The sequence below is a fragment of the Grammomys surdaster genome, unplaced genomic scaffold (assembly GCF_004785775.1).
Source record: "Grammomys surdaster isolate TR1022 unplaced genomic scaffold, NIH_TR_1.0 194, whole genome shotgun sequence".
NCBI classification, from domain to species: domain Eukaryota; kingdom Metazoa; phylum Chordata; class Mammalia; order Rodentia; family Muridae; genus Grammomys; species Grammomys surdaster.
The window spans coordinates 10,647,676-10,662,147 of NW_021604639.1; the positions used below are offsets into that span (position 1 = coordinate 10,647,676).

General features: G+C 38.5%; 1 protein-coding gene across 2 annotated transcripts in view; it reads left to right on the forward strand.

The window, feature by feature from the left end:
- Positions 1 to 277: 277 nt before the first annotated feature.
- Positions 278 to 14,472, forward strand: part of LOC114623146 (aldo-keto reductase family 1 member C1-like) — a 24,832-nt gene continuing 10,637 nt past the window's right edge. The window contains exons 1-6 of one of the 2 annotated variants that reach the window (XM_028769825.1): positions 278 to 361; positions 8,301 to 8,468; positions 9,557 to 9,673; positions 9,852 to 9,929; positions 12,740 to 12,862; positions 13,680 to 13,789. In XM_028769825.1, coding sequence (XP_028625658.1) covers positions 278 to 361; positions 8,301 to 8,468; positions 9,557 to 9,673; positions 9,852 to 9,929; positions 12,740 to 12,862; positions 13,680 to 13,789 — 680 coding nt within the window. The remainder of the gene's footprint in view (positions 362 to 8,300; positions 8,469 to 9,556; positions 9,674 to 9,851; positions 9,930 to 12,739; positions 12,863 to 13,679; positions 13,790 to 14,472) is intronic. The other variant, XM_028769826.1, reaches the window with a different exon arrangement.

A 14,472-nucleotide genomic window follows, 5' to 3' on the forward strand; every position in this document is an offset into this window, starting at 1 on the left:
ACTATAGTAATAAAGAGACCATGAAAAGAAAAGTTATTTAAAACTAATAGTTTTAGTGTCAGTAGCTTTAGCTTATGGAAGAAACCATAATCATATAAATTATTTAACTAGTTCTGATTGCTCTCCATAGTTGCTTTGAGTCAACCTTATTTCCCCCACATGCTATTGGTTAAACATTGAACAGACACTAGGAATTAGACTCTGTCCTTACTTTTTAACCCTATATAAATGAAAGAAAATGTATAAAGTCTCTGCATGATCAGAAGACTGAAGAGCAATGAGTTTGAAACAGCAGTGTGTGGGACTCAATGATGGCCACCTCATGCCACTACTGGGCTATGGTACTTCTCAAAATCGAGAGGTAACAATAGATGAAGGATTGGGGTGGAGGGTCTCAAAAGAAAACTAACACATGATATGTAGGAGCTGAGCTCTCCCTTTTCATCTCTGATTCACAGTTTCTACCAGCTGGGGCTATTCCATGTTAAGAACAAAAATAGGTAGAACTTACCCTGACAGGGTCTGATTAGGTCATTGGTGATAAATTGTTCTTGGATATCGGTGATTGATTGATCTGAGCACTGTTATCCCTGTTTCAGTTCATTTCCCAGCTTCATTCTAAATATGAAAGTCATTATTCCACAGAGCTGCCTCACAGCTTCCTTGACTTGATACTAATAAAATGGGGAGTTGTTTCTCTGTTTAGCTCTACAATACAAGACATCTTCCTTCCTTGCTTTCAGTAAGGATAAACACTAGAAAATAGGTGTGTAAGGAGTTACTGGAAATGAGAAGCATAGAATAGGCAGAAGCGTATGTCTGTTCTCCTGCAGGGACACCTCCAGCAATTCCCAATAAATGTTGAAATTGAGATAAGTAGACTTTGCCACATAATACTGACAACTGTGGGAGATTTACATGCACGTAAAATATAAAAACTGGGATAGCTCTGACCTTATGGAAGATTCTATGAACTATTGGATCCTGTATTGATAGATGAGACTATAACATGAAGTATGTAAAGTGGAGAACTTAGTAGCCTAGAAGCAGGTCCCTAGAAGCAAGTCAAAAGTCTACTCTGTGTGATAGTGGAAAAGTTAGCTAAATTTTGCATCCATGCATGTACCTCTTGCATAACTGTGAAGATTGTGACAGAACTTAGCTGTTTTGAAGTGACCAAAGTAGTATAAAGGACAAGAGAGAGCAATTAGTCCATCTAAAGTTTCACCTTGACAAATCCTCTCCCTCCTAAGAAAGTCAGTCTGGTGTTGGGAGAGGAATATGAAAACCATCATCCTTTCATTGTAATTTTATTAAGGAAAAAAGTTTTTAAAATTATTAAACTGTATAGACATGCATGAATTTGATTTTCTGCTCTACCACTAAGTAACAAATTCTAGAGCCATGACACAAATATAAATAAAAGACAATAGTTTAAAGTGTTACCTTAGACAGATAGACGTCTGCAAAGAATAAACTTGGGCTTTAAGTGATGACAAATACAGCAAAGGGCTCTTACGTAATGATGGCGTGTTCACATTTCTAAATGCAAATGTAAAGATTACAAATTTACCCACTCACAGTTTGTTTTGTGACACAGAGTAAAGGTCTGCATTCCAAAGATTTAAAGTATCACAGCAGAATCAGTTTAAGTCCTCTTCCAGATCTCACTCTTATTGACATCTAGATTTTGTTTTTGTTTTCTGTTTCATAACTACTGGAAATATAACTGTGTATTGATTGCCTCTGCTAGCAGTGAATATGTTATCTTATTTTTTTTAGACAAGCAGAATATGTGGTGTGCTTGCATAGGGCTGAAGGTAATGATTGTGAGACATTTTAGGGCGTGATTTAAGAGATTTTCTTGTACATGCATTGTTATATTTCAAAGTTGGTGGAATGAAAGTTCTGTGTCTTCCTTGGGAAACTTCTCATAAAAACACCTAGGAAGAATCCTCATAGAAACCTGTACCACATTACTCCCACATTCAGTATGGAGACATTTCCATCCTGGTAATTTTATTCTGTCACACCACTATGTCAATAATGCATGAGTGGGCAAGATGGCTCAGAAATAAAAGTGAAGCTTGCAGGATTAAAGACAGCTACTAAAACGATTTCCTTTGTCACCCAACTGGCCACAGATATTAGAAAAAAAAAGTTACATGGGTTATTTTAAAGTAGTAGTAGGTACCACAACTCTAAGATAACTTGGTGGTCTTGTGGCTATAAGGCCCAATCATTTCAACAGGAATATCACCGGGCCTTTATATGGCCCCAAAGGGTGAGTAAGAACCTATTTTGTAACATAGGTCCCAGTTGTTGGAAGTACCTCAAAGTATGTTTAACAACAAAGAATTGATTGGGACAAGACCTTTTGCATAAACTGAAAGCTACCATAACCTTCTCTGAAGATAAGATGCAATTAAACTTACAGATGTCAAGTAAAATTTTGGTGTCTCACCCTGTCAGAAGCAATAAATCTCCTAGGACTGGCCCAACACCAAACTTCTATCATTGTTTAACCAACCAGTAGATCAGCTGCTTCTGTCCTGGTTAAACAATACCCAGTGACCTTGGAAACAAAAGGGGGAAATTATGGTCCATTTTTCCTGGCTTAAAGAGACAGACATCTTAGTACCCTGTCAGACACCCTGGAATATGCCTCTCCAATCTCTGAAGAAATCTTGAACCTCTGATTCTCATGAATCTGATTTTTCTATAGATATAGGTCTACTCTGTTGTGGACCTGAAAGATGCACCACTGTTCAGCACTCCATTGACAGGGGTGAGTCACCCCATCATTGCATTTAAATGGACAGACCAAATGGGAATTTACAGCAGGCAACATACCTGGACCAGATTGTCCCAGGATTTAAACACACTAAATACAGACTTCTTGCCTTCTATCAGAGGTTGCCCAGGAAAATAGATCATAAAAGGCCACTAAGGTACTGCTGTACAAGTTACAAACCGTAGGCTACAAACTGTTGGCTAAGAAAGCCAAATTTTGTTATAAGCTACCTATCTTGGCTACCATCCAAAGGGAGGCAAAAGAAGCATGCCTCAGAGAAAGGTTGCTGCCATTCTTCAGATCTCAACTCCAAAACCAAGAGAGAGATTTGAGTGTTCCTATTTGCAGCTGAATATTGCTGCCTCTAAATACCAGAGTTTGTGGAAATATCAAGGCCTCTATACACCAGCAAAAAGAGGGTTCTAATCTCCTAATCTGGACTGAGACTAAACAAAAGACAAAAGGGATTTTAACCCAAACATTGGGGCTATAGAAATGCCCTGCGACATATCTGTCCAAATGAGGGATCCTATAGCCACAGGATGGTCCACTTACCTAAGAGTTGTGATAGCTACTGCTAATTTAATAAAGGAAATAAAACAAGTTAACTCTTGATTAAGATCTTATGCTCTAGCACCCCATGAGCCATTCGAGGCCTTTTTCCATGGAAAACCAAAACACTGGTTGTCTAGTGACTGTGACCCAGTACTAAGTTCTACTTCTGGCCCATCCTCAAGACCGGTTTGAGAAACCCACCACCATCAACTCTGCTAGTTTTTAAAGATACCTTTTCAGGATGGGTAGAAGCATTCTCCACCTGGACTCAAACTACTCAAATAGTAGCTAAAAATCTCCTCCAAGAACTGGTCCCCTGATTTGGCATCCTCCTAGCAACCGGATCAGACCATGACCTGGCTTTTGTAGCTAAAATCTCTCAATTAACAGCTGAAGCTTTAAAACTTCATCTTACATGTAGATGTCAGAGATGACAAAATAAACAAAATGTTAAAATAAACTGTAACAAAACTCTTCTTAGAGTACAGCAATGATGGAGAGGCCTTATTGCCTTGCTATGGTTCAGCCTGATGCATCCCATATAAGGAAGGATTTACCCCCATCCCCCAATAAGATTATCTCTGAAGGACTTCCCTCATTGCTTCCCAGTCTCAGAGACCAACAGTTGGCAGAACTCTCTAACCAATCCTTTCTCATGTCATTATAAGCATTTCAGTCCTGCATAAAGGGTATTTGTTGGAATATCCAAGAGATGCAACCAACCTCTGAGTCCACCACCAGTTTCCCTTATTCCAGTCTGATGATAATGTCTGGGTCAAGCAAATAACCTAGGAAGGACTAAAATTAACTCAGAAAAGAATGTGTATACTGATTCTCTCCACTTCTATGGCTATGTAGGTAGCTGGCATTAAACAGTGGATTCACCACATACAGGACAAGAAAGTGAAAGCTATGGATACTACCAAATGAAGTGTTTCTGATGACAGGCCCATGGAAATCAATATTCAATTGGGTCACAGGACCTTTCATTTCTTGGCCCTCTACCTTCTCCTGAGACTTGTGTTTTACACTATGGGTATGAACACAGAGTCATGGTCTAACCACCCTCAGGCCTAGACTGGGAACAGAGGAAAACAGATACAGAGATGGTATTAGCTAGTATGACTATAGACCAGCAATCTAATATTCCAACTTCACACACACACACACACACACACACACACACACACACACACACACACGATATACAATTTTAACTTTGAGATGAAAAGATAGAGTTTATAATTCTGTGTTGTCCTGCAGCTCGGCCCCTCAGTTATCAGAAACAAGAGAATTTTCATTTGTAAAACTGGATCATAAGACTGTGGCTTCCATAAAATATTCCTTAAAAGGATTCTGGCCTTTGGAAAACAGGAAAAAAAAACTGTAGAATCAGATTCTGTGCCACAGCAATGGACCCTCGGGATAGAGTTAATCATTCCTAGCCAAAAATCAGCCAGGGTTTCTGCTTATGTTTATATATCTGGCCACTGTACAATATAGAGAGATAAGAAATAACCAGACTGTCTGCCCATTGACTGACAAAACTCACTATGGCTGAGGTCAGCCCAAATTAATGTTACAAGACTTATAAGGGACTAAAACTTGTGTAATATGTGAAACCTTTAACCTAAGCACTCCCCCTTATTCTGATGCCTGCTATTCTGCCTTATATGTGAATTTATATGGATAACAATATTACTGGACCTCTGAGACAACTTGATGGGCATATAGTAATGGTTTGAGTATACATGACTCTTCTAATGTTTTTCCAACTAAGTACACTGATTGTATCAGGACCTGAGGCCTTACAACAGCAGTTAAATTCCCTTACAGAGTTGATCCTACAAATCTAGAGAGACTTAGACATACTTCTTATGAGATGAATAAAACTGTCTCTAGCATTGAAAGAAAACCTACTGTTTTATCAGTAGTATGTACACCATCAAAGCTCAGCAGAGTAGCATTCTTTAAATTTATAATCTCACTATGCAGAGTTAAAATATCAAAGAGGTATTAGAATTATGCCAAATACACTGCAAGTGTCTTTAAACTTTTTCCTAATTATAATGACTATCATTTTAAGTTTTAGAAGTAACACAAATCCATTGGTATTTGGCATGACACTCGAGATGGCTCCTTACTCTTAAATTCTGAACTTCTTTCCAATAATTTGAATAGGATAAAGAGCCTCAATCTGTTGTTTCAAATGCCTTCTAAATTCTCCTGAATACTCAACACATTAGTAACACTTTTTTGCTAAATGATTAACAAAAGTAGCTGTCTTAACTTCTTGTGTCAAAGCAATTGCAGAAGCAGTGTGCTTGCGAGCTATTAATGTAACTAAAGTGTTATGCCAGCAATAATTAAGCCCACTACCCTCTTGGCAGGAATCTGACATTAGGCTAGAATAAAGAAGTAATTTCACTCAGGAATCTAAATATTAGGCTAGAACAAAGAACTAGGTTCTAGCAGGGGAGCACAGCTACTCGTATACCCTTGACCGAAGACCAGCCCTCCTCTATTCGGGCAAGGTTGTCCTCTTCAACTGAGTGCACAGCTTCAGGAGAGATGCACATGGAGCAGTGAGGGAGACACCTGCCTAGCCAGCGAGATCAACCAAATCAACCCTGGTGACCAATGGGGTGATAGATGTCACAGCCAGATCACCCTCACATAAGGAATGGATACAAAAAAATGTGATACATTTACAAAATGGAGTATTACTCAGCTATTAAAAACAATGAATTCAAGAAATTCTTAGGTAAATGGATGGAACTAGAAAATATACTGAGTGAGGTAACCCAATCACAAAAGAATACACCTGGTGTTCACTCACTGATTATTGGATATTAGCTCAGAAGCTTGAAATACCCAAGATTCAACTCACAGACCACATGAAGCTCATGAAGAAAGAAGACCAACTGGGGGTGCTTCGGTCCTTCTTAGAAGGAGTAACAAAATACTCAAGAGAGCAAATATGGAGACAAAGTGTAGGACAGAAACTGAAGGAGGGGCCGTCTGTAGACCATTCCACCTGGGTATCCATTCCATGTGTAGTCACCAAAGGTAGACGCTGATGTGGATGTCACGAAGTGCATGCTGACAGGAGCATGACATGGCTGTCTCCTTAGAGGTCTGCCAGAGTTTGACATATTCAGAGGCAGATGCTCACAGCTAACCATTGAACTGATCGTGGGGTTCTCAATGGAGGAATTAGAGAGAAGACTGAAGGAGCTGAAAGGGTTTGCGGCCCCATGAGGAGAGCAACAATGCCAACTAACCAGAGCTCCCAGGGTCTAAACCACCAGCCTAGGAGCACTTAGGGAGTAATCCATGGCTCCAGCTGTATATGTAGGGGAGGATAGCCCTGTAGGGGATAGGTGGGAGAGGAAATCCTTGGTCCCATGAAGGCTGGATGTCATGTGTGGGGGAATTCGAGGGTGGGGAGGTGGGAGTGGGGGGTAGGTAGAGGCACATTTGCCGAGAAGCAGGAGGAGGGGCAATGGGATAGGGGGTTTCTGGGTGGTGGGGGGAATGGGGTAAGGGGATAACATCTGAAATGTAAATAAAATATTCAATATAAATAAATAAATAAATAAATAAATGAAAGCAGATTGGGGAAAAAAAGAAAACCTACTGTTTCTATCCTAATTAATCAACAGTATTTTAAAAAAACCAATCATGCCATGGTTGGGAAATAATTAGTACCATTCTCTGTTCTCTTGGACCCACTAGATAATTACTCTATTGTTGGCACTTGCTGAACTTTTAGTTCTCATTTTGATTAGATTAACAGCATCCTAAACTAAAACAGGATAAATCCATGATTTTACTTATTCAGCAAGACCATTAGGAAATGTTGCAGGTCCCTAGGCATTAGTAAACCCCCCCAGACCTTAGCACAAGATGGAGGTTTTATTCAGGCTGTAAAACTAAATATGTAGACAGCAGCACTTGCCAAAACTTAAACCAAGTCCCAATCTATCAAAGTCCATAGTTATTTGAAACTTGCTTACAGTCTGCCTAAACTCCACCCCACAGTTACATGGCAACAGCCAGGTATGTTCTTCCCCACAGTTATCTGGCAATAGCCAGGTAAGCCTGACCCACTATACAAGGGGCTGCTTGCCTCCTCCTCTCTCTCTCTCCTGCTCTTTCTTTCTCTCATACTCTTGCTCTCTTGATCCCTGTCTCCCCTCACTCCTTCCCCCTTCCCTTCCCTCTCTCTCCACATGGTCATGGCACTCACCCTCCCCTTTATATCTCTCTCTCTCTCTCTCTCTCTCTCTCTCTCTCTCTCTCTCTCTCTCCCTCTCTCTGCCTTTATTACCCTCTCAACTCCCCTCCCCATGCACTGAATAAACTCTATTCTAAGATATTCTGGTGTGTGGCTGGTACCACAACGGGAAGAGATGCCTCAGTATGGGCCTCCTGAGACATTCTTGTCCCCCAAACCTTACCACATAACTCCACAGAACATATTCTTTATCTTTTTATAAGCTCATCACCAGTAACCTTGATTGTTGGCTTCTGTGGTTCTGCTTCTGTCTAACTGTTCTTTTGAACTGAAGTATGTCAACCCGGGATATGATTTTTGTGCTTAAAAGCTCACACTGAAGACTTGATGCTACACTAGGATCCTAAATGTCCAGTGTAGTCATAGGCCAGCTAATAAAGACTTTGTATTGGCTTAAACCTATGTCTGATAAGTCTTCTCTGCTGAATACCCCAAGTCAAGTAAAATTCAACTTTTGAGAAAGTGATCGCTTCTGTCTGTTATTCATTCTACTTATTAGAGGCTCTGTAAGGCCTTATGGAAAAGAAAAGTGTGAAATCTGATTCTAGGAACTGATTCCTTGTCATTTAGTTAAGAGGCTTGAAGGTGAGTTTTAAATTCACATCCCTCAGCACATCTTCATCCAAATCATACCCTTTCTTCCTCCTCTAGGTTTCTGCAAGTAAGATTTTTGAGTCTACTAAAATAGCAATAGATACAGGATTCCGCCATATTGATTCTGCTTATGTGTATAAAAATGAAAAGGAAACGGGACAGGCTATTCGAAGCAAGATTGCAGATGGTGTTGTGAAGAGAGAAGACATATTTCTCACTACAAAGGTATTGTGTGTATAGTAGGCTTGTGTATGAATTAATAAAGGGTGATATAAAAATCTAAAATTATAGTACTGCCTTGGTGAAGTGTGCTTGTTGGAATATTATTTATACACATATCATCACATATAAATCTTAGTTTCATTCACTGAGAAACACAGGCTTCTTACTCTCTAGAAATGTACGGCTTTCAAATCCCTTTCTTTCCTGAGCTAGGGTTAATGTAGCATAATTCAGTTGAATCTGTGAACTCAGAATTAACTTGATCAATTTCAGGTTTTTTTATGGCTCAGTGGCTTAGAATGTCCTGAACATTTAGAATATTAATATTTTTCTTTCCTACTGAAAACAACAGAATATCAGAGTTCATGGAAAGTTAAATAACATCTATCCAGTTCTTGGAAATTTGTGTCCAATGATTTTACGTGTCTATGACACATTTTTGAAGACTTATATTAATAAACAAATGCTACAAATGCTAACATATTTCCAGGGATTTGAAAAGATGGGATGCTTATATAAATTTACCTTTTGTATATGTTTTGGCTAGGGAGTGGCTCTATTAGGAGGTGTAGCCTTGTTGGAGTAGGTGTGTCATTGTAAGTGTGGGCTTTAATACTCTAGTACTAGCTCCATGGAAGTGTGTCTTCCCTTAAAGGCTTGCAAATGAAGATGCAGACCTCTCAACTTCTCCCCCACTGTGACTGACAGGATACTGTCATGCTCCCACTTTGATGATACTGGACTGAATCTCTGAACCAGTAAGCCAGCCCGAATTAAATGTTGTCCTTATAAGAGTTGCCTTGAACATGGTGTCTGTTCACAGTAGTAAAACTAAAAGACAATATGATTCAAAGATTTGAATATTATGTCTTGATAAATGTTTTATCTTTAGTAGTGTTTTTCCATATTAATTTAACTATTAGTAACTAGCAATATTCTGAAGTTCACAAACATATACAGATCAGATCAAATTGCCCAACTGAAGTGCATAGTATTCCCTGAAGTGCATAGTTATCACTTTCTACTCATTACAAAATTTCTCAATTCTGATTATTTTAATCTAAGACAACTTCCATTCTTTAACCCAACAGCTTTGGTGTACATTCCATCGACCAGAACTGGTTCAAGTTGGCTTAGAAAGGTCATTGAAAAACTTTCAACTAGAATTTGTTGACCTCTATCTTATTCATTTCCCGATATCAATTAAGGTATGCCATTTGCATCTTGTAGCCTAATTAACTTTATCTATGCTATTGATAGATGATGCTGTTCTCTAATTACTACATGGATGTTTATTTTTCTGTTTCTTGTAGAATCCTAAGGTCATTGTAATGGGTGGGAGGCATGACTTTGCTGAGATTTCTATAACAACTGCTTTTATTACAGCCATCAGAGGAGCAATTTACAAAAGATGAAAATGGAAAAGTATTGTTTGAGACAGTAGATCTCTGTGCTATATGGGAGGTAAGTACATAAAGGTGAGACCTTAGAGAACCTGAAAAGAGAATGTCAGGTCCTGATTTCACTTACAAAAATAGAGTGTGTACTCTTGAATCCAGGAAGCATCCTGTGTTCACAGGTGTTTCCCTAAAGTAGTAGGACAGAAAACCTGACTAAGTATAGAGGAAAAAATAAATGAAGGCTGGAATATAATTGAGAGGGGTCTCTCTGAAATATCATATATGGGTGTGTTTTAATAAAATCTGTGCCTACGTCCTTTTCTCCAACTCCTCCTTACCCACACTGTCTTCTAAACTCATGTACTCTTCCTTAAATCCAGAGTCCATTTAGTACCACTTGTATGTGCATGGCTGACATACTCCAAGATGGGCACGCTATCATAAGCTGCACATGATGAACACAGATTTTCTCTCCTGTAGCAGCCATCAATTAACAATAGTCCTTCAGCTAGGAATGGGAATCTGTAAGATCCGTCGGATCCACCATGGAGTTATGAATGGTTCTAAACTTGTGAGGACTGTTCATGCAGGTACAGCTGCTGTGAGTCCATGTGTACAAAATCCTGATGTATTAAGAAAAATCAGACTTATTTCACAGCAGCCCCCCACTACATTCAGGCCCCATCATCCTTCTACCCCCAGCCCCATGGTGATCCCTGAGCCTTAGAGAAAAGCCTTTGATATAGATTTCTAACTTAGGACTAAGCAATCCACAGTCTCTTATGTTTTTCACCTTGACCAATTGTGAGCTTGTATAAATTTCCATCTACTGCAAAAAGAAGCTTTCTGATACGGTTTGGGAGCTACACTAGGCTGTAGAAATAAAGATAAATATGTAGCAGGCAGTTTGTTGGTATATCCATTTAGCAGAAGAATAATAGGCTCTCTTTGAGGACCTATGACCTAGTCAACTACAGACTTGTGGGTTGGTTAACAGTCCAGATATAAATTATATCTTTTGGAGTCATCCTTAAATCCAATTAAAAAGTGGTCAGCAACTCTAAAAGCAGATGTAGCAATATTGCACCACTGTATACATCTTACCATGCTGGTTATTATTGTAGTTCAAGGTTTACAGCTAAATAAAAAATGCTTGTTATTTTTATCCCTCATTTGTCTATACAGCACCTCCCAGCACTGTAAAAAGCCAGAACACTACCAGATTTATTTCATGTTCTGTAAGTCAACTATGTGCTATTTGTAGCAATAATATCTTACTATCAAGTTATGGAGGGTACCCAAAAACAATTCACATTGTTGGGGGTGTTTATGATACTCTAAGAACCAGCAACACCTGGCTTTTTTATTTGATATTCTATGGTAACTAGGAAGGGAATTCTCCCCTCCTTGGAGGGTAACCTCATTCCCTTATCTCCATATATGTATGTATGTGGAACCTTTTACATTAGTAGGCTTCCATCTGGCTTTTTCTTAAGACTTTAGAGTAGGTTACTTCTCCCGTACTATCCCCTCTACTCCACCATCCCTTCCCTAAACTACTCGACACTTCTTCCTCCATCACTTCCATTCTGCTTTCATCCCTCCTGTGTTCTTCTCTCCCTTGAAGGTGACCCCTCCATGGTCATTTTCATATCTTCTGACCTCTACAGTGTTCTAATGTAAGTTCAAAATGTAAGATTTATAGCTAGGATTCACATATTTTTTTTAAAAAAATGTGATATTCATCTTCCTTGTTTTGGGATGCTTCCCTCTGAATAATTATTTATTTCCAGCTCTGTCTATTTACCAGTTGCAGGAATTGGTAATTTCAGAATTTTATTTGTGTTTATAGCTGAATGAAATTGCATTGTACATATGGTCCAAATTTATGTTACCCTTTCATTCTGTGATGGAGACTAGGTGTTTCCATTTCCTGCATACTATGAGTAGAGCAGAAATAAGTGAGCAAGTGTCTTGAGAGGAGGATGTACTCCTAGTAGTATGGCTGTGTCATATGGTAGACATATTTCTAGATTCATGAAAAACCTCCAAATCGACTTTATTCGTGTTTGCACCAATGTTCACCTCTAACAGCAGTGAATAAGTGTTCCATTCTCCCTATATTTATACCGGTATGTTCTCATTTCCTCTCATGATCTTATACACTTTGAATTAAGTCTCAAAATTGTTTTAATTTGCATTTCCTCATAGACATGGAGGTTGAATATTCTAAAATTATTTCTTAACCACTTATATTTTTTTCATTTGATACTCCATTCTTGGTTTCATAATACAGTTCTTAAATTGGATTGTTTTTTGTTTTTAATTTATTTTTAATACTTTGCCATACTTACGTTTAGCTTTTTTTGTATATGTTTCGATATCTAAACAGTTCTTAAAACAGTTCCATTTTTCATTTATATTAACATTAGTTCTTTGTTAGGGTTTCTATTGCTACGATAAAGCCAACCAAAAGCAACTTGAAGAAGGAAAGGTTAATTTTTACCTTACATTTCCATATCACAGTCAAGCCCTGAATGAAGTCAGAAAAACTCAAACAAGAGCGAATATAGTAGTAAGAATAAAAGCAAGGACCATGGAAGAGTGCTGCTTTACTGCCTGGCTTGCTTTCTTACACCATCCAGAAACACTTGCCAGGGAGTATCACTATCCACAATGACCTGAATTCTCCCACATCAATCATTAATTAAGAAAATGCCCTACATAATCACCTATCTGCAAATCTTAGGGAGGAATTTTCTCAATTGAGAGCTCTCCTCAAATGACTCCAGTTTGTTTCAATGTGATATAAAACTTGCCACCATGCTTTTATGAATATATGTACATGACTCTATGCAATTTCTCCTTTCCCAGGCCATGGAGAAGTGTAAAGATGCAGGATTGGCCAAGTCCATTGGGGTGTCCAACTTTAACCGCAGACAGCTGGAGATGATCCTGAACAAGCCTGGGCTCAAGTACAAGCCTGTGTGCAACCAGGTGAGACCACTCAAGCCTCTTTTTCTGTTCTTTGTGTTCTTTCTGTCACATAGCAGGTAACTATTCCTTGCCACTTCTCATTCATCTTAGATTTGTAGAACACAAAATTCTAATAGCAGTTGTCTTTAGCTGGGAGGACATCACAGATTCCTAATTTTATCTCTTCTTGATAATGCCTTAGTAAAGACAGGATAATATTAGTGTCCAGTGAATGTAAGAATCTGTGGATATGAATGTAACCCCAAAGAAAAAGCATAGTGCCTGACTGGACGCTATAAAAAGTATACAGATTAGACTGACAAGTTACCTACTTACAAGAGTTTCAATGGTAGATGAAGTCCACTCACAGAACATTGGCTGAACTTGTTCCTGACTACATCATAGTCACCATCTTCTTTGGAGCTTCTCAATCAAATCAACCATTTAAGCACATTTGTCTTTTGTTGTAACTTATTTCTCAATAACTTTCAATCACTGTTATGAAATCACTTTATGTGAGACACCAATTGTGTTGTAATGTTGGATATATTTTCTTATGTTGTATTTAGTTTTTCATAATTTTTTCATATCAATATTGACACTTTGGGGGGTAGTGAGATGACACATCAGTTAGGAGTGCTTGCTGTTTTTCTAAAGCTTTGATGAATTTAATAACTTATTTGACCCTTAAAGAACACCAACACACACACACAGACACATGTTAGATGATAGATAGATAGATAGATAGATAGATAGATAGATGACAGATAGACTTAAAACTATTTTATTAAATGAAATTTTTTATAGTACAATATATGTTTATATTGTCCATCCACAGGTAGAATGTCACCCTTATCTGAACCAGAGTAAGCTGCTGGATTTCTGCAAGTCAAGAGATATTATCCTGGTTGCCTATGCAGCCCTGGGATCTCAGCGTCCTATAACTTGGTAATAAGTACCACTTTTTAATTTGAAATTATAATTTAATTGTAGCACTTTCCCTTTCCTTCCACCAAACCTTCCAATATGCCCTCCCCTGCTTTTCCTCAAATTTATGGCCTCTTTTTCAATAATTATTATTTCATGCATATGTGTGTGTGTATACCTATGTAGTCCATACAATAATACTTAAATGTTTTCAGAGTTGACCATTTGACATTAGACAACAAAATAATGTATTTCCTGTTCCCATTTTTCTTCAGTTACCTATAGGTCTTTATATATGGTTGAGGACTCATGGAGTGTTCTTTGTCCACTTTGATATATCCATTGGTGATGTTACCTTTGTTTAGCTAGTGTTTGGGCAGTCATATTGATGAGACTTTATGGATGTTGCTTTTAGTGTTACTAGGTTAAACAATTGTACAACAAGCTTCCTGATCCCCTGGCTCAGATAATCCTCTGCCCCCTCTTAGACAATGTCCCCTGTGTCTTATGCTCAGGAGTAGTTTGTAGGGACTGGGTGCCACAATTCTTTTTTTTTTTTTTTTTTTTTTTTTTTTTATTGGATGATTTATTTACATTTCCTATGTTGTCCCCTTACCCCATCCCCCACCACCCCCTCGGAACCTCCAATCCCCTCGCCCCTCCTCCTTCTTCTCTGTGGATGTAACCTCTATCTACACCCCCCC